The following is a 21,928-nucleotide window of genomic DNA, read 5'->3' as shown; positions in this document are numbered from 1 at the left end:
CTTTCTAAAAAACAAGTGGTCTTCAAATCATTTTATACATATTTATATCATTTTGTTATAATGAACTGCCGAAATGGCAATCTGTTGTTAATCCTGACAAGAAATGCAACAGTTACTGCTAGCACTATGTTGTTGTTAGGAGATGATGTGTGGCTGCTGCATATGACTAGAAGAGCTAGGAATAGGCAAATACGTTCAAATAAGAGTCTTTCATGTTCCCCAAAATTATTTTCCAGTGTTCCGCAAAATTAAAGAGCTGAATCATTTTGATTTAAGGCTAGTAGGTGTAATTATTTTTGATTTTTTTTTAAATCTTTTTGTTCCATTTGGGATATTAAGCAAAAGATCTGGACTACAATAGGAGAAGCTATTCTTCTGAGATTTCCTATCTAATTCTGTAGACCTACATGTTGGGAGCAGCCCACTTTGTATCACAATAGCTGATAATTCACAATTCTTTTTTCCCATTTTCTAAGCATCAGATACTTTCTTAATGTCAAACTAGCAACTGTTTTGAGGTATGGTGGGCAATGACTAAATGATGGTAGACAAATCTTCTGTGCTTAGGTTCAGATGAGTACCCAAAAGTGTGTAAGAAGCTTATTTGATCTTCCTGAATCCAAACTGGGTAAGAGATGTCATAAAAGCAGTTATCTTTCAAGTTTGTCACCCAGCATTACCGCAATAATTGTTTTTCTTTTCTCTTTTCTCTTTCTCTTTCAATGCCAAGTGTGCAGAGGATAACTCAGGGTCTCCCTGTTCCCCACCTGAACCCAGAGGGAACCACTCAGGGCACTGTGGTCAGCAGGCTCCCTTTCCCCTGTCCTGCCATTAACATTTGCAAATTCTGTTGTGGTGAAACTGACTTGCCCTCTTTTGTGCTTTTTAGAAATATCGTAGACTTTGAATTCAAGTGAAAAGACCTGAAAACACAGTGCCGATTTTGAGCCACTCGGACACTTTGAATTCTATTGTAACAAACGGCAAAGGAACCATCAGAATTGCCAAAACTTTCCAATGTATAAATACAATGTTAAAAACAAGCAAAAAATAAAAAGAGTAGCCTTCTTGTGCATTCTAGATGCAAGGAGGATAACATAAGACACAGCTTTGAGGTGGCTCTCAAATATCTGCATTGATTGTAACATACTTGAAGGAAAGGTATATGTTTGGCAGGGTATTTTATTGTCCTTTGGGTGTTTTATCATATCTGTGCAGGGTAGTGTTGTTCCCCAGTAATAAAATGCAGATTTTGCTCACAGAGCTTTTGTTGCCTGTGTAAAGCTGAAAGATGCATATGTATTTACAGACATAGGGTTTCTGACAGTTTTGGAAATGTGGATGGATGAAGATTTCAGTAACATAGGTTTTAAGGCTCATTTTTGTATTTTATGTGGAATTTTGTAAGCTCCTAAACATGCAACCAGATAAATTTGGTATAATACAAGGGGCGGGGGGGAGGGATAAAGCCGTTACCTATAGCATCTTAAAGGAACAAAAATATACTTTCAACCCTTCACTCTAAAATTGTAAATTACTTCCATCATAAGGGAAAGGGTTTGCACAGATGGAGTTAAATCTGACCCCCAAATAATGTTTCCATAATAGTCAAAAGAAATATACTTAAACAGCTATAACAAGCTCTTTAAGTGTGGCTTTTAGAGCAAAGTGGTTGAAATAAAAGTAATATTAAAGACACCTACAATAGATAACAACAAGCTACTTCTAATGCAGCAATGTTAAGGGCTAATGGTATTAACAGTAGAATAGCAGTGTACATTTAGCAGAGCTTCAAGGAAAAAATAATGCTTTTAACATTTATTTGCAACATCAATGAAAGGTGAACTCATTCTCATTAGGACAATTTGAACTGGTACAGTTGGGGTTTTTTTAGCATATGTTCTTGTGTTACTGAATGTGAAGTATTAGGATACTAAAGTTATACTTATAGGATCAGGTTATGCATTGTGTGCATTCTCCAGTGTTTGGCTTTAAATCGAGTGTCACTGACTGAGGGGAAATTACCTCAGAATATGGGACTTTTATGCCATTTACCCTCCTTGTCCTGTTCCTGGAGTAGCAGGGAAAAAAGGATGTGACTGAAGGAAAGAGAACAGTGCTAGGATAGGGTTTCAGCCGAAAGTTATTAGCAGTTCTCAGACTGTTACACTATTATGCATGGAAAGAGATATAAAAGAAAAAAATATATACCCTGTGTACGAACCATAGTTCATTATTTGTGAATTGATGGAGCACTTTCAGTGGAGCTGTGCTCAAACCTGAAAGCAACCCCAGAATACAGGTTACTTTATTTAGAAATATGTAGAATTAAGTAGTTAAACGGTAACTGCAAATGAAAGAATAAAACCCAATAGTGAAATAGTCTCAACCACACCTAGGTAAAAAACCAAAACAAAAAAAAAAAAAACCAAAAGGTGATGTAGTTGACTAGTGAAATGGTGAATTGGTGACAGGATGCACTCAGAAGAGATACCAAGTGACATATTATGGTGTTTGGGGATATAGACTCATTGAAATTAAGCAAGCTCACTGAGGGCCATATTCTGCCATCTTTATCTACAATGAATAGTGCTATTACTGCATAAGAAGCCCCCTGGATCCTGTACAACTAGAACATAAAGATCACCTTGCAAGAGTAAAGGTTGACATATTCAGAATGAAGAAAGTGCCAGGTCCTCAAGTGATGTAAATCAGTGCAGCTTCATTGATTTGAATAAAGTGATACTGATTTACTTTAGCTGAGGATTCAACCCAAAGTCTTTTTCTAAACAGTTTCAGTTAAACAGAACTTGATATAAAAGGTTTCAGAAGTGGCTGGTTTCTTAAGTCATGGCTACAGACAGAATGCATTCCTTCTATTGTAATAGGTGGCATGCTGAGGATGAAAATGATGGGAAAGCTTTAGTACAGCTTTTCACTTAGGGTTATATTTTTCCAGAATTCATATGGAACATGCTGTGTTAAATTGATACTAGCTTAACTTATCTTTTATGATTATGAGGATGGAGTAATTATTACAGAGAAATGTTGAAACAGTACATGAGCAGTTGTTAAATCTGTCTAATGGGGAAAATATGCTCAAAGCATACTGGGGGAACCATCTCATAAGGAGCCGCACTATCAGAGAACTCAGACATTTTAGTAAAAAGAAGTCATTTTGGGGCATAAAGTGGAGATTTGATTGTCCAAAAAAGTAATTTGTCACACTTGGTGATGTCACAACCCAATAAACTCTCCACTAGATGGCCTTCAAGAGTCAGTATTCTAAATTGGGATTCAAATGTCATAACCATGTCTCCCAATATATGCCATCCAACTTCTATTTTCATGTCTCTTTTCATCATTGATTCAGAAGGGATGGGCCTTAGCACACTTCAGTGAGAAGTGTTGCAAGAAGGAGAGTCCCCTTCTCTGTTAATGTGCAGGGGCTGACTATTCTACCCGCTTCTTCCCCTGGTTAGTGATGGTGCTACGAGATCTGTTGGATTTATCATTACTTTCTTAGAGGGGTTTCAGTGATATCTCCAACTCTTCAGTCCTGAGCAAGTGATACTTTCCCCCAGCCAGCCAGAGCCAAATACCAGCCCTAACTCTGTCTGCAGCATTTGGAGAGCACAGAGCTGGTGGATATTTGCAGCATAAAACAGCAGCGGGCAATAGCTGTTGCCATTTATTTATCTCTTGCATAAAACTTCAATCCCTATTGTATACTCAGACTTGTGAAGAGGGAGGCAGGCGTTAAGGCCAAATCCTCTGCTGGTATAAACAGACACAGCTCAATCAATTTAAATGGGGTTCACTCATTTAGAGTAACAGAAAGTTTGTCTGCCAGTTCTCAGACTTGCTGAGCCTTCTCAGATCCCATTGATTTCAGCTGGAGTTATATATGTTCAGCAAGTGCTCTTTGAGAGAGAGCAGATAATGTATGATCCCTATGATGTTTATAGGTAGATTTGCTTTCATAGAATCATAGAACTGGAAGGGACCTCAAGAGGTCATCTAATCCAGTCCCCTGCACTAGTGGCAGGACTAATTATCTAGACCAGAGGTTCTCAAACTGTGGTCTGCGGATAGTTCTCTCTAAGGTGCGCATCTGGGCGGCCGCACACGAGAGAATGAAGGGCCATTCACCTAATTAGTGGAGCCATGCAGGCGTGGCTCCACTAATTAGGTGGCTGGGCCCTGGAGAAGATGCACATGGAAGGTGAGGTGGTGGCCTTGGGGAGAATAAGGGGTAGGTGGGAAGGGGCAGTGGGGTGAAAAGAGGGGGTGCGGGGAATTTGGGACATGCAGTTCTGATGTGGCCAGAGAAAGAAGTGACCTTCCTCAGCTTCAGGGCTGCGGCTGCCGGGAAGAGACCCCCCTCCTTCCCTGCCCCAGCTCAAGGGCTGCCGCGGCAGGGGAGAGAGGGCACATCCATTGTATTAGAAAGATAAACCTATTGGTATTAAAATATGAGTTGTGTGCTTTCATTTGCAGAACAAAAAAAAACCATTAATTATTAAAGGTTTTTGTATATAGCGCTTTTATCCAAAGCTCTTTACAATAGTTAGCTAATGATACAAACAACATTTGGAAAAATTAAGTGGTCTTCCAAGACGCTCAGCAATGTTCAAGTGGTCTGCAAAAAAAAAAAAAAGTTTGAGAACCACTGATCTAGACCATTCCTGACAGGTGTTTGTCTAACCTGCTCTTTAAAATCTCCAATGATGGAGATTTCACAACCTCCCTAGGCTATTTATTCCAGCGCTTAACCACCTTGACAGTTAGGAAGTTTTTCCTAATGTCCAATCTAAATCTCTTTTGCTGCAATTTAAGCCCATTGCTTCTTGTCCTATCCTCAGAGGTTAAGAAAAACTATTTTTCTTCCTCTTCTTTGTAATAACATTTTACATACTTGAAAACAGTTTATCACGTCCCCTCTCAGTCTTCTTTTTCTTTTCCAGACTAAACAAACCCAATGTTTTCAGTCTTCCCTCATAGGTCATGTTTTCTAGCCCTTTAATCATTTTTGCTGCTCTTCTCTGGACTCTCTCCAGTTTGTCCGCATCCTTTCTGAAATGTGGTGCCCAGAACTGGACACAATACTCCAGTTGAGACCTAATCAGAGCAGAGTAGAGCGGAAGAATTACTTCTCGTGTTTTGCTTACAACACTCCTGCTAATAGATCCCAGAATGATGTTTGCTTTTTTTTAGCGTGTGGTCCACTATTACCCCAGATCCCTTTCCTCAGTACTCCATCCTAGGCAGTCATCTCCCATTTTGTATATGTGCAACTGATTGTTCCTTCCTAAATGGAGTACTTTGCATTTGTCCTTATTGAATGTCATCCTATTTACTTCAGACCATTTCTCCCGTTTGTCTAGATCATTTTGAATTATAATCCTATCCTTCAAAGCACTCGCTACCCCTCCCAGCTGGGTATTGTCCGCAAACTTTATAAGTGTACTCTCTATGCCATTATCTAAATCATTGATGAAAATATTGAACAGAACTGGACCCAGAACTGATCCCTGCAGGACCCCACTCATTATGCCCTTCCAGATGACTCTGAACCACTGACGATTATGCTCTGGGAATGGTTTTCCAACCAGTTTTGCACCCACCTTATAGTAGCTCCCTCTAGGTTGCATTTCCCTGTTTTATTTATGAGAAGGTCATGCGGGACAGTATCAAAAGCTTTACTAAAGTCAAGATACACCATGTCTACCACTTCTCCCCGCCCCCCCATCCACAGGGCTTGTTATCCTGTCAAAGAAAGCTATCAGGTTGGTTTGACACAATTTCCTGTAGGTTTAGGCCCAGATTTGTAGAATATTATAGAAATATTAATTTGTTTTGTGTTTATGCTAATACATAACTCAAATTTTCTATTTCAAAATAATGTCTGAAACTATATCCTGTGAGCCATCTTTTTTTTTTTTTTCTGTATGTTTCCTCTTTTCATTATTTTTGCTCCAAAATGTGGAGTTTTAGAAAGCAGGTACACATGCCAGGTTAATGTTTTGATGTCATTTGTAATCCATGAAATCATATTTTATGGCCACTGGGAACCATGGTGATTAATTTGATTTTCCTAACACAGGCCACAACAAATACCAGTATAGAAGTGTGCATATGCACATGGAGCCAGCCTAACTCATAACAGCTCATTTTGGAGCACTTCAGTTCTGTGTTGCTACTATCTTCAGGACTTCTTATAAGAAAAGGAGTTGCTCTTGGAGAAGTCATGGAAGATTAAGAGAACTTAACCCCTCAGGTTGAGAGAGATAAAGAACCAGGCCAAGAGCCCTCCTACATATTGTGCCATGCCAGCCCTCCAACATGCCATATGTTAACACCTCCCTATTTGAAATGCTGTATGTCTGCAGGAGATTGTTTCTGAATCTCTGATGCATGCCACCTCTGCAAAAATTCTAGAATATTGTATATTGTGTGAGGAGATACTGGAGGACATCTTGTGGGTGTTGCCTGTGGTATCTTTGCAGGGGGAGATTTGGCAGGATGGAATGAGAGGGGGAAAGCCACTGATGGTTTCTTCTTTTTTGTTTGTTTTTGAACTAAGGTGGTGTTTTGTAACTGAGGAAAAGGATCAGAGTTTGTGAGGGCAAATAGGAAATATAGAAACCATAAATACACTTTAAGAAATTAATATAACAAGAGTTTAATAATATAATGAAATTTATACATAATTTACACACAGATTGGAGTTAAATTGCTTTCTTTATAAACACTTCCTCTTTATTGTATAAGGTGGAAGCCAGTTGCTTCTAGAGCCACACGTAATCAAGGACCAGGAAGTGTTCACAAACTTCTTCCATCTGCCTAGGGATTTGCACATGAAAACAAACTGAAAATCTAAAGAAGATAACACAACCAATTTGAAAACAAATATCACTTTAGGTTTCTATTGTCAGTAACATAAGTGAAAATTGATTGTAAACATATTTTTTTTAGTTTAATAGCATCCCTTTAATTGATATTCATCACACACATGCTTAAATGCCAAGTCTCTTAGCAGTATACAAGGCCTTTTAAGAATCATGATTTCCAAAATAACAGTTGAATTTCACAATCCTTTTGTGTGATAAAAATAATGAAAGAGATTATAAATTTAATTTTAGAAGTTCTAATAGTTTATATTTCAGAAGGGTTACCATGCACACTCTATGCTTAAGATGACAATATTTTCAGATTCAAAAATCGGGAAACTTTTGTAACAACTTTTTTTTTCAGGTCACAAAACCTTAAATTCTCTTTAAAAGATAATAGAATGGTTCCCCCTCTTCCCTGCCCACCCCTCATGTGTGCTGAGGTTACTATTACCAGCTTCTGACTCAACAGTGACATCTGTTTGTTTTTTCAGAGCAAATAATTTTTTTTTCTGGTAACACAGGGAAAATTCTACTTGGTTTAATAATATGCCATGAACATTTATTTTGTACTTACATATTAAAAAAAAAAAAAAAAAAAAAAAAACCCACACCATTTTGACTGATGATATGAAAAACTGGGATATTTCATGTGTCCCAAAAGAAGTTCCTGGGATATCATATGGAAAAATGGCACAGTCCCAGTAAAATTAAATCATGTGATTGATTTAGCCATAGTGTATAAGCAGTAGGAAAGAACAGCCTGTTTTCTACTCCTCTCCCTCTGTTATGGCTCTTTTGAAGATACCCACTGCTTCCATTTAGTTAAACAGCCACTCCTTGATAATATGGAGCAAGCTAGCAAGGAGAAAATATTAGTCAAAGGGGTTTATTACTTCACAGAGCCAAGCAAGAGATAAAGAATATAAGTATCAAACCTCAAAGTTTGTCTGGAGAGATTTTCTGCTGACAAACCAAGTTTTGTCTGCTCGAATAATCCAGCTGAATGCTAAATTCTAAGATGTAGTTTCTTCATAAATATAACATTATCTCACACGAAATAATAATGAAAAGACCTATTAATTGAGTGGCACACTCAGGAAATAAGACAATGTGCACAGTCAAAACTAATCAGTGATCATTACATAAAGCTGTGTCCTTTATTCAGTGCTGTTTGGTTACTTCTAGAATATTTATCTTTTACTCAATATGAATTTTAAGTACATGCATACAGAGTATGACAAATTAGGGTAGAATAGCTTGTCATCTCCATGTTTAAAACAGAAGTCACATTTTCCTGGAACAGTGGGGATAGGAGAGGGTCTATGATATCGGTGAACTTCCTGACATTGCTTCAAGTGATTAAAATACACTGAAGGGCAGAGTTAAACTGATCAGCACAATAGGCACGTTTTTGAGGAGCTCCAGCTCTGAGTTTAATGTAGGAATTTTCTTTCCTTGGATACAGATACCATGTGAGTAAAAATCATTCTAAGTTTTACAAAAGTTATAGTAGCCAATTATATAGTGGCTTAAGGCAACTACTAACCAGAGAATATAAAACTGCTTAAGCTATGTGTTCTTGCTTAAACTCAAGCAGGTGCTCCGGCCTATTTTGGATGGCAGCAGCCTGAGTCATATTACAGTAATGTATGAATTTCACTCCAATGATGTCTCTCTATAATCTGCTTTAGAGCTGGAGACTCCGGTCCAATGAACTACAGAATGCATTGCAGACTTTCACTAGCAACTAGAGCTAATCAAAATGTTTCAATATTTTTCCTATTAAAACATGTCAGGTTGTTGAAACTGAAATGTTTCACAGAAATGCATTGTTTTCAATGAAAATTTTATTAGGACAGTTTCTCAGATACAGTATAGAATTTTGAGTGAAAGACATACCCCACAATAGCCAAGTGATCAGAGCACTTTGGATATGGAACACCAGGTTCAAGTCCTTGTTCTGCCTGATTCACAGGACGGACTTGAACCTGGGGCACCCATACCTCAGGTGAGTGCCCTAAACCACAGGGCTATCGGCTGTTCTGAGGTGGTTCTCTTGTGAGGTTCCCCCCCCCCCATAAATTTTTGAACGGTTGTGTTTTCATTCTGCATTGGAATGAAAACAAATGTCAAAATTACAGAATTCCTGTTTTCTGGCCAGCCTTACTAGTAACGTTCAACTGTGAATGTTCACAGAGAACATACTCTATGTAATGAAGAAAGGAGGTCCTCTGGTAAGGTCTTGCTAAAAGGATATGTTGCATATTTAAACACTTCTAATGTTTTTTTCTTTCATTCATGACAAAAACAAAAAAAACAAACTACATTTGGCAACAAGGATCAGCTGACTCCAAGTAACTCTGTGCTAAATCTCTGTGCACAAAATCTCTAACCTATCAAAACCAAACACGGAACCCATCGTATTCCAGTGAACCCCGGAAGCATTTCTTACCTCAAAGGACCAGGACTGTGACAGATGAGGAAAAAAAGATTATTGGAAGGCCTATATTTTAGCAGAAAGCAACAAATCCCAGACTAAAAGGGGGGAGGGGGGAAACTAGACAGACCGGCTATTGAAGTAAAGTGCACAACACAGCAAAATATACAGGTAATTACCAAAAAAAAAAAAAAAAAAAAAAGCCAAAACCCAATAAAAAAATAAAAAAAAAAAGTGAGAGCACAGGGAGCGGACACCTTTTTAAAGCCTGGTTCTACTCTGAAAAGTACTCTAAAACAGAATTAATTTTTTGTTTGTGTGTCACATTAAATATGCACAATTTACACACACACACAATTTCCCCCCCCTTAACTACCAGTCCTACAAACTCACCTGGGCTCTGAGAGGCATGCAGGGTCCTTTCCTTCTCATGGATCATCACTAGTACCAAAGATTCTACAGGTCAAATAATATACGCTTATCCATATTTGCTAATCCCTTTTTCATCAAACCCCACTGGAGTTCCAGAGGTGTAACTGAGTGAGAGCCTACTTTTTGCCTGTGTGGTGATTGTGCATGAGAAGCAAAGATGGAGTTTGCTGTGCTATCATTCAGAGGCTAAGAACCAATAATTCAGTTTTCCTCTCCCATCCTGTTTCTGTGGATCTAGAATTCTGAGTTTGAGGTTGGGTTAGGAAGTATGGGGAAGACCTCTGCACCTGAACAGAGGTTTTCTGACCTTGTACATAGATGGTTTCTGAGCTTGGGGCAGGTGTGTGTGAAAGCCAGGGGTTTCTGAGCTCTGGGGAGAGATGCAGGGTTTGCCCTGAGCTTTGGGCAGCTGGGTAGAAAATATGTGGGGAGGAATTCTGAGCTGTGGGAAGGGAGATATTTTTACCTGGGAGGAAGCTTCTGAGCAGTGGGAGGAAACCCTGGGGACATGGGTGATGTCTGAACTGGTAGGGGGATGGGTTGGTGTCAGCTTGCTGTATAGGTAGGTGTGGGTGAAGACAGTCAGGAGTGAAAGGAGGATAATAGTTAGACTAGAGGGAAGGAAGGAAAGGTCAGTAATAGCAGAAAACAGTCAAGTGAAAACTGCACCTCTGACCCTTGCTAGTCTCTTCAAGTGCATCCCCTCTCAGGTATTGAGCCTCAAGCTTCCACCTGTCTCTCAGGATGGAGTCACATGATTGTCTCACTCTCAGCCCAGACCCTGGGCTGCAGTGCCCTGTTTATCAGTTGTGATTACCTCCACAGTCCTGACTTAGGTTAAATACTTGCAGTCCTCTTCCCTCCAAGAGCAATGACAGTGGTAACCAGTGACCTGTCAATCTTCTTAAAGCAAAGTATTATTTAATTGGAACCAAAGTAGTTCAGAGAAAAAGATGTGTTAAAACAATAAATAGACTATAAATGTCTAGCTTACTGGGTATCAGTGTATCTTCCACATGGAGATCCTGGTATGTCTGGTGATGCAGCTGCCTTTTTATATTCTCTGCCATGTGGCTTGTACATCCTTTGTCCCAAACACATGCTCACAGCACATGGGCATTGAAAAGTATTTGGAATCCCCTGTCCCTAGGCATGTCCCTAAAAGTCCTGCTGACTCATAGGCATAGCCTCTGGCTTCTCTCAATGGGTTTATTGTACAGCTGATTTGCTCTTGTTGGGCCATCAAGCAGGCTGGAGAGTGCTGATGCCTGTCTTTCTGGGGGTGTCACCTAGACGCACAGCACAAGTTTGAGATATCAATATACCACACATATTTATAACTCATGATACAGAGATGATATATACATATAAATAAGCTCACCATATTTAGCAAATCATAACTTTTCCGGTGATACCTTGCATGGCATATCTGGTATCAGTAATATTATAGTCACCCATATGCCATACAGCTTGAACCCGTTTCCTAAATTCCTGGAAATCAACAAGCAGCCAATGCAGATTACTGAGTACTAGAGTCATGTACTCATAGCAAGATACATAAAGTGACAAGTGGGACACTGTCTTCTACACCACTTTCAGTTTTCAAGTAGAAGTAAATTATAGCCCTATATATAATATCAAACAATAATCTAATCTTCAAATACAAAGGCACAAATGACAATGTGCGTCACATCCAAGAGTAATAATTGCATGTCATGACTAGATGCAGTTTAGAAAAAAGTCATCCTGGTCACTGGACGCACAGCTCTTGCTACACAAACAAAACCCTAAGATTGAACTAAAAATGTTAATACCTCTCGTAATTACTGTAATAGATGCTTCTGAAAATGGGCAATTTGGACTGTCATTGTACTCTATATACAATGACTAACAGCAATAATAGCACCTAGCTCTTCATTACATAATTGTCTCTCTTTGATCAGCTCTTATACTAGTCAATAATTGCCATTGATTGATTGATGTACTAGAACTTGCTTTTGTTCTGGTATCATCTGCTTTTGATTTCTCTCTGGGGTGGCATACAGTGTACTTTAAGTGCATTTTTTATGGCACTCTAATGTCCTGTCATCTGAACTGGATTTTTAAGAGAGCAATCATGGTATCAGCATTTACCTGTCATTAATGAGAATGAAGATTCAGTCTCCTCCGTGATTAAACAAAATAGCTGGTTTGATACTTTTGCCTCCCATAGACAGCTCTAAACTTGTCATTGCAGCATCTTGCAGGAACTCTCGGTAAGCTATTCTCCTCCACGTCTCTTAAAATATCCCCTTCCCCCTCACACACAATGCCAAAAATCCATTAAAGAAGATGGGCCAGAGATTCTCTCCAACACTGAAATAAACTCAGCACAGGGGGGAGATGGAGATTCATCAGGTTACTGCTTCCTGATTCTCAAGGGTCTTAGCCCAATCCTGATGTAAGTGGGCCATATGCCAACTGAGTATTGAAAGAGTGGAATGGAGGTATGCCCTGCCAAGCATATTCTTCCGATGACAAGAAGTGGGGACAATTGATATTGGAGTCACCCTAACTGGTTTTATGAGAATTACCCAGCACCATTAGACAGTTGCAGCCCAAATATGTCCACTTTGCACCCACTTAAGTGGTGCACAAGTGGAGCTGAGAATCTGGCCCAATAACTCTTCCTAGTTTGAAAATTAATGTTTACAAATGTATTGCTTTTGTGACAATGTCCTTGACCCTAATGAGGCATACAAGTTCATTTATCAGTGGCTGCTTTGTGTTTAGCACAGTTCTAGTCAATCAGAGGCCTATTTGATACTTGGTTTTCTATAGATGTACATTCAAACCTTTCAACTCTTGATTGCTTTAGGAAAGATTGCTGTAGTCCCACTGACCCATATTGTCTTCTGTTGTTGCAGCTTTCTAGGCTTTGAAAGTCTTTGTTGTATTTGGGAAAATGGAAGGAATACAATTTTTTCAAAATTTTCTGTACTCTAATTTAATTTCCATTGTATTTCTTGGTGCTGAATGACATATCAGAAGCTATCTTGGAGAATAATACAAATACAAAACAACCACATATGCTACTAGGTAACAAGCAGTTAGGCATTTTAATATGTAAATTTTTAGTTCAAATTAACTTAGTGTTTTATGAAAATATGTTCCCTCTCTTTCTCTAAATACACAAAAAAGGAACATAATCACTTTATCAGTGCAGCACAAAAACATACACTGCATTACCAAAATTAAAAAAAAAGGTCAAGAAATATTTTTGCCAAAATAAATCATGTTAATTAATAGAACAATACAGACCTAGCTGGCTTTTTATTCAGTGCCTTAAAATCCATGGGACATATGAAGAACATAGAGAGGAATATGACTTTTATGTTAAAGTTATCAATCTTTGAAGACATGAAACATAACAAGGAAAACTTGAATATGTTTCAATAGTTACATTGTTATAAATCTGTCAAATAATTGTCATAACTGATAACCTCTTTTTGTAAATTTGAGGTTATAGCTTGTTACTAAAACTAATGTTTTAAACTTGGCACTTTTATTCCAAAGATTTCACATCACTTTATAATGAAAAGTAAATATTGTCATCACCATTTTGCAGATGGGGAAACTAAGGAATAGAAAAGTAGTGACTTGTATACGGTGAGACCTTGGCAGTAGGGAACCAAACCTAGGGCTTCTGATTTCCAGCCTGTGTCCTAATCCTGTGGAACCTGTCCACTAATTAAAGTGGAACTAGAAGATGTAATTTAACAGTGAGAGCAAACTTCATGAAAAATAAACTTCTTTTCTGTATAATAGCTCATGTCCAAGGGTAAATATAATCTTATTCCTGCAACATGTTATTTAGTTTGTTACTTTAAAACATTACATACATTGGACAGTGATTGATGGTTTTTTCCCCATGTGAACAGATAGAGGCAATACTAACCTCTCCCCCATAACTACCATAATTAAATGTAAAAAATTAGATGCAATAAAAAGTATACTAACTCTAATTTTGAGGTTTAATGAGTTACAAAGAGAAAAGTGGTATTTCCTTTTACTTAAGATGAACTGCAGGGCAGGGAAGGCACACACAAAAGCAAAGCTATAGATAAAATATTAACACCAAAGTCTGCTCTTATGTATACCACCAATGCCTATCTGGAGTTACTCAATTTTCTTCAGCATATTCTGGTTTGAAATGTAGATGTTTGATAGTTGCATCAGCTCTGTTGCCAAGGTGAAGAACACAATTATTGTAGTGCTGCTGAAGTAATTATGATCACCTTGTTTTTAATCTTTCCCTGTAGGATTTTGGAGATGATGGGTCCTTGTACATTACTAAGGTTACCACAACTCACATGGGAAATTACAGCTGCTATGCCGATGGCTATGATAATCTCCATCAGACTCATATTGTCCAAGTAAATGGTAAGGAAAGATGTTCTAATTGCCAGTCATAGGGCAGACTCTGGATATTATTTGGTATTTGTTTTTTTTTTCAGTTATTTAACTTTATATTACAGCTGAATACAGTAGTAGATAGAGCAGGCAATATGTTTTCATCAATAGCTTTCCTTCTGTATATAAGATTGCAGGAAAACAAAATATAATCACAGTATTTAGTGATCCTACATAAATAATACTTATTAAAAAGAATAATACAAAACCAAACATTTTTCTCTTAATATTGTTAATGCACATTATTACTATGCTATTTGTACAATAGGTATTTATGAAAAAAAGTAACTTTAAATAGCAACATAAACATTATACTGTACAATCTGTGAAAAAATGTGTTTGCAGCTCTATTTCTCTGCAAAAATATTAAGTATAATACAAATTGCAAAAAAACCCACATTTTGTTTTTAAAATTAAAAGCCTTAAGTGTTGAGCTTCAATTAATCTCCATGAGAATCATTGGCTTCTCTATTTTTTTAGAGATCAAAGCATCTGTTTAGGTGCCTAATTGTGGGTTTTGAAGTCCAAATTTAGGCTTCTGGTTTTGAAAATCTAGTCCAAAATGTTCAAAGCCTTTGTCAGCATATAAAGCCCCATTCCTGTATTCCTTACTCAGTGAGAACCTCAACTGGAATCAGTAATAGTATCCTTAACATCTGCCCTTCCTTTGGCTTGCAAGACACTGTCCTCTTCTCGTTCTCCTCCCACCTCTCAGGTTGTTCTTTCAAGTTATTTTTGAGTGGTCATCCTCCACCTCTGTTAGACTGTTGTCTGAGTATACTGCAAGAAGGACAGGAGACTTTTTATGGGTTTTAATCAGGCCACAACTTTATTATATAGATGTCTGGGACTACCTGACAGATAAAGTGTACAGTGCAGGCAAATCCATGCTTATTTAAATCAATTCTCCGGGGCTTTCACCTTTGTTTCCATCCAGGTCCCCCAGCCGATCCATGGCTTGGACCTTACTATCCACCAGCCTCGTAAGAGGGTTTAGGAGGGCTATGAGAATGGAGGGGGTTGGCTCCCTGCTGTACCAATCATAGGAGTCCCCGAACCCCCTTCCCCGTTCTGTTTCTTTATCGGGGACCTCCTTTTAAATCCTTTAGCAGGCCATTTATCTGGTCACTGGCTGCGCTCCCTATGGAGTACCTGCACTGAATATCCACCCAATATTACAAAATAAGTTGCGACATATGGCCTACCACCTTTTCTATTCACCAGAAAAGGTTCATCCTCACACCTGCTGTGAGGAAGGCGAAAAAACCACACTCCACCGAAGCCAATTCTGGTGGTGCGGAAAAATTCCTTCCCAGTCCCCCTTTAAAAGGGGTGACTAGCGTAGTGCCCACAACAGGTCCTAAACCAGCCTGCCATTCGCATCCACTAGGGGAGGGAGGGTGGGTGTTGGCTTCCTCGCTGCTTGGACATAGAGACTTGCCCCACCCAGGTTTCGTTCCTTTATGCACATTCCTGGGGGAGGGGAGGCAGGGGGGAGTCATTGTCCTCCCTCTTCCTCCTCCCTCCCCCCAAGCAGAGCTGCCTTCTTTGGGTAAGCCCAGACAAATTCTGCCCCCCTTTAGTTGTGGTGCAGTCATTCATGGGGATACTCATGGGGCTCAGTCCATGCCTCCCTCTCCTTTTCTGTTTTATCATTTCTTTGAAAGACTTTTTTGTCTGTGCTCATGGCTTCAATTTCCATGTTTATGATGATATTTACCTTTCCACTACCAATTTTAATATTCTTCATCCAATCCAATATTTTTGGTCAGGATTAAAGATTTTAAAGTCTCTTTCTCTGTAATCTGGCCCTAGATGTCTGGCCAGCAGCCAAAAACTCCTTATCTTTCTGCTGAAGTCTACTCCATTCTCCCAGTTTTTGTTACTGTTGGTACCACTACTGTTCTCCTTGTTAGCTAGACCCAAATTCTTGTCAACTTTGACACTCCCAGTCTGTCTGTTCAGATCCATTAAACATGTGTCCACTCCCTGACACTACTTCTTTCAACTCTACAATATGTCCTTTCCTCTCTGTCCAGACATCTGTGATTCTCATCCATGCTCTCATTATTTCCTCCCTTGATAACTAAAATCTTCTCACTGGCCTCCCTGATATCCACATTTTTGTTCATCCATAAAAAATACACCATTTCCTTGCCCTTCAATGTGACTACATCCACCACCTCCACCTTTGTATTCCCCTGGTAACTCCACTTTCTCCATCACATCAAATTCAAGATTCTTGTTATTGCCCTAACTTAGTCTCTTCATGATTATTCACTCTCACATTGTCTTCCCATTCCCTCTGTTCCTTCAATGCTGTCAGCCTTGAATGCCTATTTGTCCATATCTTCCACAAGTGTCTCTGTATTTTCTTCCATGCAGCCTGTTGCAGGTTGAATGCCCTTCCTGAAGTAATGCATAAAAGCACTAACCCTCCTCCTTCAAATCTCTCCTCAAGCTTTGATGCCAACAAGAAGCCAGCCAATTAACTCTGGCTAAACTGAGGAGGAAATAGAGACAGCTGATATTTATTTAAAGATAAATATAAAACCTGAAATTTGAACATATAGCAAGGCTATATAACTACATGGACATATTAGTATTACCCTTATCGTCATCCTCTTCCCCCACCACTTCTTATGTCTTGTTTCAGATTCAGCTATAAGCTTAGTGGGGCAGGGACCATGTCTTCTATGTGTTTGCATAGTGCTTAGCAGAATAGGGACCCTATCCTGAGGGGCTTTTTTGGGTGTTACTATAGCACAATTAATAGTGTTATGCAGTTCTTAATGTATGGCATTTGGATCCAATTTAGCACTCCTTACTCAGGCAAAACTCCTGTTGAAGTATGTGCAAGCTTTGCCTGAGTAAGCAATGCTAAATTCTTCCTAAAAATTATACATCAATGGCCTGATTATCAAAGTACTGAGCACCTGCTTTGTTGCTGCTGCTATTGTTGTTTATTATTTATATTGCTGTGGTGCCTAGAAGCCCTAGTCTCATTGTGCCAGGCACTGTACATGAATATAACAAAGAGATGGTCCCTGTCCTAAAGAACTAAAACAAGAGACAACAGGTGGATACAACAGATAGGCAGAGAGTGCACAAGGAAAGAATGAGAAGTAACTTCTTCAACACTTTTGACTTTAGTATGATTTGTTGGTGCTCAACACTTCTGATAATCAGGCCATAAGAAATGCAGGATACTAGAGATGGAAACCATTTCATGCTTTTCTTGGCTATCTTCAGAAAAGCACTTTTCTTTCAGAACGGGTGCTTACACAATAAAACACCCACAGCTGAAATACTGATTTTTGTACACATTCTTGCAGTTGCAGGATATGTCCATCAGCGTATTACTGTTACTGTTTGTTAGTCATTCGGAGCATATTGTAAACGTACATGGTGCTGAAGGCAATAGCTGCCTGTGCTACTACATGTCACTATCAGATTATTTAAAGCAACCCAAACAAATTGACTAGTCCGTATTTTCTCTGCCCTGACAGCTGCTGCTCTAAGAATCAGTACTGGAGTGACCCCTTCTCTCACAAGTTTGGATACTGTTTTTCTTTAGCCTGTCAGATCTAGGATCAGGTTAAAATAATTCCTGATGGGCATTTAATGCCTAGGTTGGTGTATCATCATATTATATACGTGAACTGTCTCACTATGTAGTTAATGTAATAGCAAGAGTATTGTATATTTGAAGACACTGTTACACAATTATTTTGTTTCTGTTGTAGCATTATCAAATGAAAGTGCATGCTGATTAAACCATTAGAATTTGTATGTTGTAGTTAAATGGGATGAAAAACATTAAGTTGAATGCTCTGGTCAAATGAACAGCACTTCCATAGATTACATCTGTACATCTAAACTGTAATGTTCCTAGAGAGAGACAAGATAGTCAGTACTGATAGGCTAGGATAATAACTAATTAATATAATGACACTTGTCTAACAGAAGAGTCAAAAGAAGATTAATGAGATAGTGAGGCTTAGTTGATCTTAACATCTAGCATGAGGGTACTTTGAAGACACTTTAATTAGATTTTAAGCACTTTTGCAACACACAGGTATGTTAATCCATATTTTCTCAGAAGTGTTTTCTATATATTTTGCATTCACCAGTTTGCCCAAACCTTAAACATTTAAAAAAAAGTATTTTACACTTTGGCATATTTCTGAATTGGCATTAAGTGTTAAAAACAAAATCAGTGAAGCCCTTATTTAAAAATACGATAATCACTGCATAAAAAGTTGCATTTTATGGACAGAATACATTCTTTACTTTTTTACGTAAAGAATGTTTTGAGTGAAAATTAATTATTTTAAGCCTTTTCTCATACATATGGTAAATAGACAACTCATCACAAAACAATGCTGGTGCAGAAATAATTATTTTACTAATTAATTCTTTGCATTTATATAACACTTTACATTGTCAAAGTGTTACAGAATCATTAGATAATCCTAATAAGAGAGAATTTAAATTCTTGCTGTTGAGCATAGGATTGATCCCTTTCATCAAAATATTTCCATGGGTCCACACTCAGTTTTCTCTGGTGAAATCAAGCTAAATTATGTTGCCAGCATACAGTAGGTAGATCTGTCACTACACGTTATGGGCCCAATATTGTAGCTATTCTCTGTGTAATTGACAGGGCATGACTGGGGCCCTGTATTCATAGAATCATAGAATATCAGGTTTGGAAGGGACCTCAGGAGGTCATCTAGTCCAACCCCCTGCTCAAAGCAGGACCAATTCCCAACTAAATCATCCCAGCCAAGGCTTTGTCAAGCCGGGCCTTAAAAACCTCCAAGGAAGGAGACTCCACCACCTCCCTAGGTAACGCATTCCAGTGCTTCACCACCCTCCTAGTGAAATAGTGTTTCCTAATATCCAACCTAGACCTCCCCCACTGCAACTTGAGACCATTGCTCCTTGTTCTGTCATCTGCCACCACTGAGAACAGCCGAGCTCCATCCTCTCTGGAACCCCCCCTCAGGTAGTTGAAAGCAGCTATCAAATCCCCCCTCATTCTTCTCTTCTGGAGACTAAACAATCCCAGTTCCCTCAGCCTCTCCTCATAAGTCATGTGCTCCAGACCCCTAATCATTTTTGTTGCCCTCCGCTGGACTCTTTCCAATTTTTCCACATCCTTCTTGTAGTGTGGGGCCCAAAACTGGACACAGTACTCCAGATGAGGCCTCACCAATGTCGAATAAAGGGGAACGATCACGTTCCTCGATCTGCTGGCAATGCCCCTACTTATACAGCCGAAAATGCCGTTAGCCTTTTTGGCAACAAGAGCACACTGTTGACTCATATCCAGCTTCTCGTCCACTGTGACCCCTAGGTCCTTTTCTGCAGAACTGCTACCTAGCCATTTGGTCCCTAGTCTGTAGCAGTGCGTGGGATTCTTCCGTCCTAAGTGCAGGACTCTGCACTTGTCCTTGTTGAACCTCATCAGGTTTTTTTTGGCCAAATCCTCTAATTTGTCTAGGTCCCTCTGTATCTGATCCCTACCCTCTAGTGTATCTACCACGCCTCCCAGTTTAGTGTCATCTGCAAACTTGCTGAGAGTGCAGTCCACACCATCCTCCAGATCATTAATAAAGATATTAAACAAAACCGGCCCCAGGACCAACCCTTGGGGCACTCCGCTTGAAACCGGCTGCCAACTAGACATGGAGCCATTGATCACTACCTGTTGAGCCCGACGATCTAGCCAGCTTTCTATCCACCTTACAGTCCATTCATCCAGCCCATACTTCTTTAACTTGCCGGCAAGAATACTGTGGGAGACCGTATCAAAAGCTTTGCTAAAGTCAAGGAATAACACATCCACTGCTTTCCCCTCATCCACAGAGACAGTTATCTCATCATAGAAGGCAATTAGGTTAGTCAGGCACGACTTCCCCTTGGTGAATCCATGCTGACTGTTCCTGATCACTTTCCTCTCCTCTAAGTGTTTCATAATTGATTCCTTGAGGACCTGCTCCATGATTTTTCCAGGGACTGAGGTGAGAGTGACTGGCCTGTAGTTCCCCTGTAGTTCATGTTAAATGAACATATGTCACATCTGGAATTCCTTAAAACTCCACATGTAAAATGTAATTGTTAAAGAATTCTTCCTCATGACATGGATTATTTCTAACCTGAGGACTAAGATACAAGACTAACTAAACCTATTCAACAAAAGTGTCTAAAGATTTGGCTCCACACTAAATGAATTATTCAGCATGGGGATGTTTTTGGCTGGTCATTGAAGTCCTGCTTGATGGTGGAAAGCTCATGTAGCTGTGTCTTTCTAACGCAATAGATCATTCCCCACAATTTTGAATATGTCAAAAACTGAAATGGGATATTCTTAATTCCTTTATGAAATATCTATTTTTTTTAAACTTAATTTTTGTCAACAACATTTCTCCTAAAATTTCTGTGATTTGATGCTGATGAAATTGAGGGATTAATGTGGCCATAAAATTTGGAACGGATTATTTAGATGTTGGAGTATGTTTGCATGTTTTTAAGATCTGACATGTTTCTATGTTGGAAACATTAATGGTATGGAAGGATTTTTTGTTTGTTTGTTTTTGTTTTGGTGGCAAGAGATAACATGAAAATCATGAATAGAGGAAGCCTGTGCTAAGACAATGATGGGGGGGGGGAATTGATTTAATAATGATTTAGACAAAGAGGCATTGGCTAGTTCACTAGCCCATAACATATTTATAAAATCAGCCCCATAATTTTTCATTTAAGGCTTGCTTTAGTCACAAAAGAACACAGGGGAAATAGAACACCACAAATGCAGTGGTGAGTTACCAGTATTTTAAAGACATTTGTATTCGTTCCATCGAGCCTATTTCTAACCCTTTTTACAGCAGCTGTATGACTAAACTGTAGAAGAACAGTGGCAGAATTCTTTAAAACAATAGAAAATAATGGCAGCAGCAAAAAACTTTTTAAAAAAAATCTAACTTTTTGATTGGTTTACTTGTGAGTGACCATACGATTCACCTCCAATTCATTCTTGTTTTCTCCTGGAATAGAACAATTGCAGTCAGTCAGCTATTCATCCCAAATATCCCCACCCACTGCTCTCAAAGTACCTACATCATGCAATTTTCCTACTTGAATCACAACAGTTCAGTTAGTTCTGAAGATAACAGATCACACTTTGATGATAGAGGAAAAAAAGAATAGATTGTATCATAGAAGAGTTACTTTACTTCCTTGCTCTGGGATGCTATGCTTTATTCTAACTGAATGTATTTATTAAGGACCCGTGAGGAAAATAAATCAATCTTTTTGTTGTTGTTCTTTGGGATTATGTTAGTGTGATATGATTAGAACAATTTACAGTAACCTGAGGTTTCAAATGATGACTCTACTACAGCTGACACATGCAAGCTCTCAAAAGTGCCCTGGGAAAAGCATAATGTAGATATCTTAGAAGTAATTGCATCTGGGTTTTCTTTTTCTCATTACCTGAACATTTACTATGTCATCTGAGTATATGATGTTGTTCTTATGGATCTATTCTCTCTATGCACATGGATGTTAATCTTACTGATTCTACTGGGAGTTATGAGCACAATATCTAGATGAGACCAGATCCTTATTTACAGCTCAGTTGTTCTCACATGTAAATGTAATGACCATAAATATATTTGCATGGCTTTTCCAAAGGATAAATTCC

At 38.8% G+C, this 21,928-nt stretch overlaps 1 protein-coding gene across 2 annotated transcripts in view; it reads left to right on the top strand.

Moving 5' to 3' along the window:
- Window positions 1–21,928, top strand: part of FSTL5 (follistatin like 5) — a 529,446-nt gene that overhangs the window by 398,155 nt on the left and 109,363 nt on the right. For both annotated transcript variants that reach the window (XM_024211556.2, XM_024211555.2), the window contains exon 7: window positions 14,067–14,187. In XM_024211556.2, the coding sequence (XP_024067324.2) occupies window positions 14,067–14,187 (121 nt within the window). The remainder of the gene's footprint in view (window positions 1–14,066; window positions 14,188–21,928) is intronic.

This window comes from Terrapene carolina, unplaced genomic scaffold (genome assembly GCF_002925995.2).
Source record: "Terrapene carolina triunguis isolate 2854851 unplaced genomic scaffold, T_m_triunguis-2.0 Scaffold66, whole genome shotgun sequence".
Taxonomy (NCBI): domain Eukaryota; kingdom Metazoa; phylum Chordata; order Testudines; family Emydidae; genus Terrapene; species Terrapene triunguis.
Note: the sequence above shows the minus strand (reverse complement) of the source record. Positions and strands in the feature narration are given on the sequence as shown.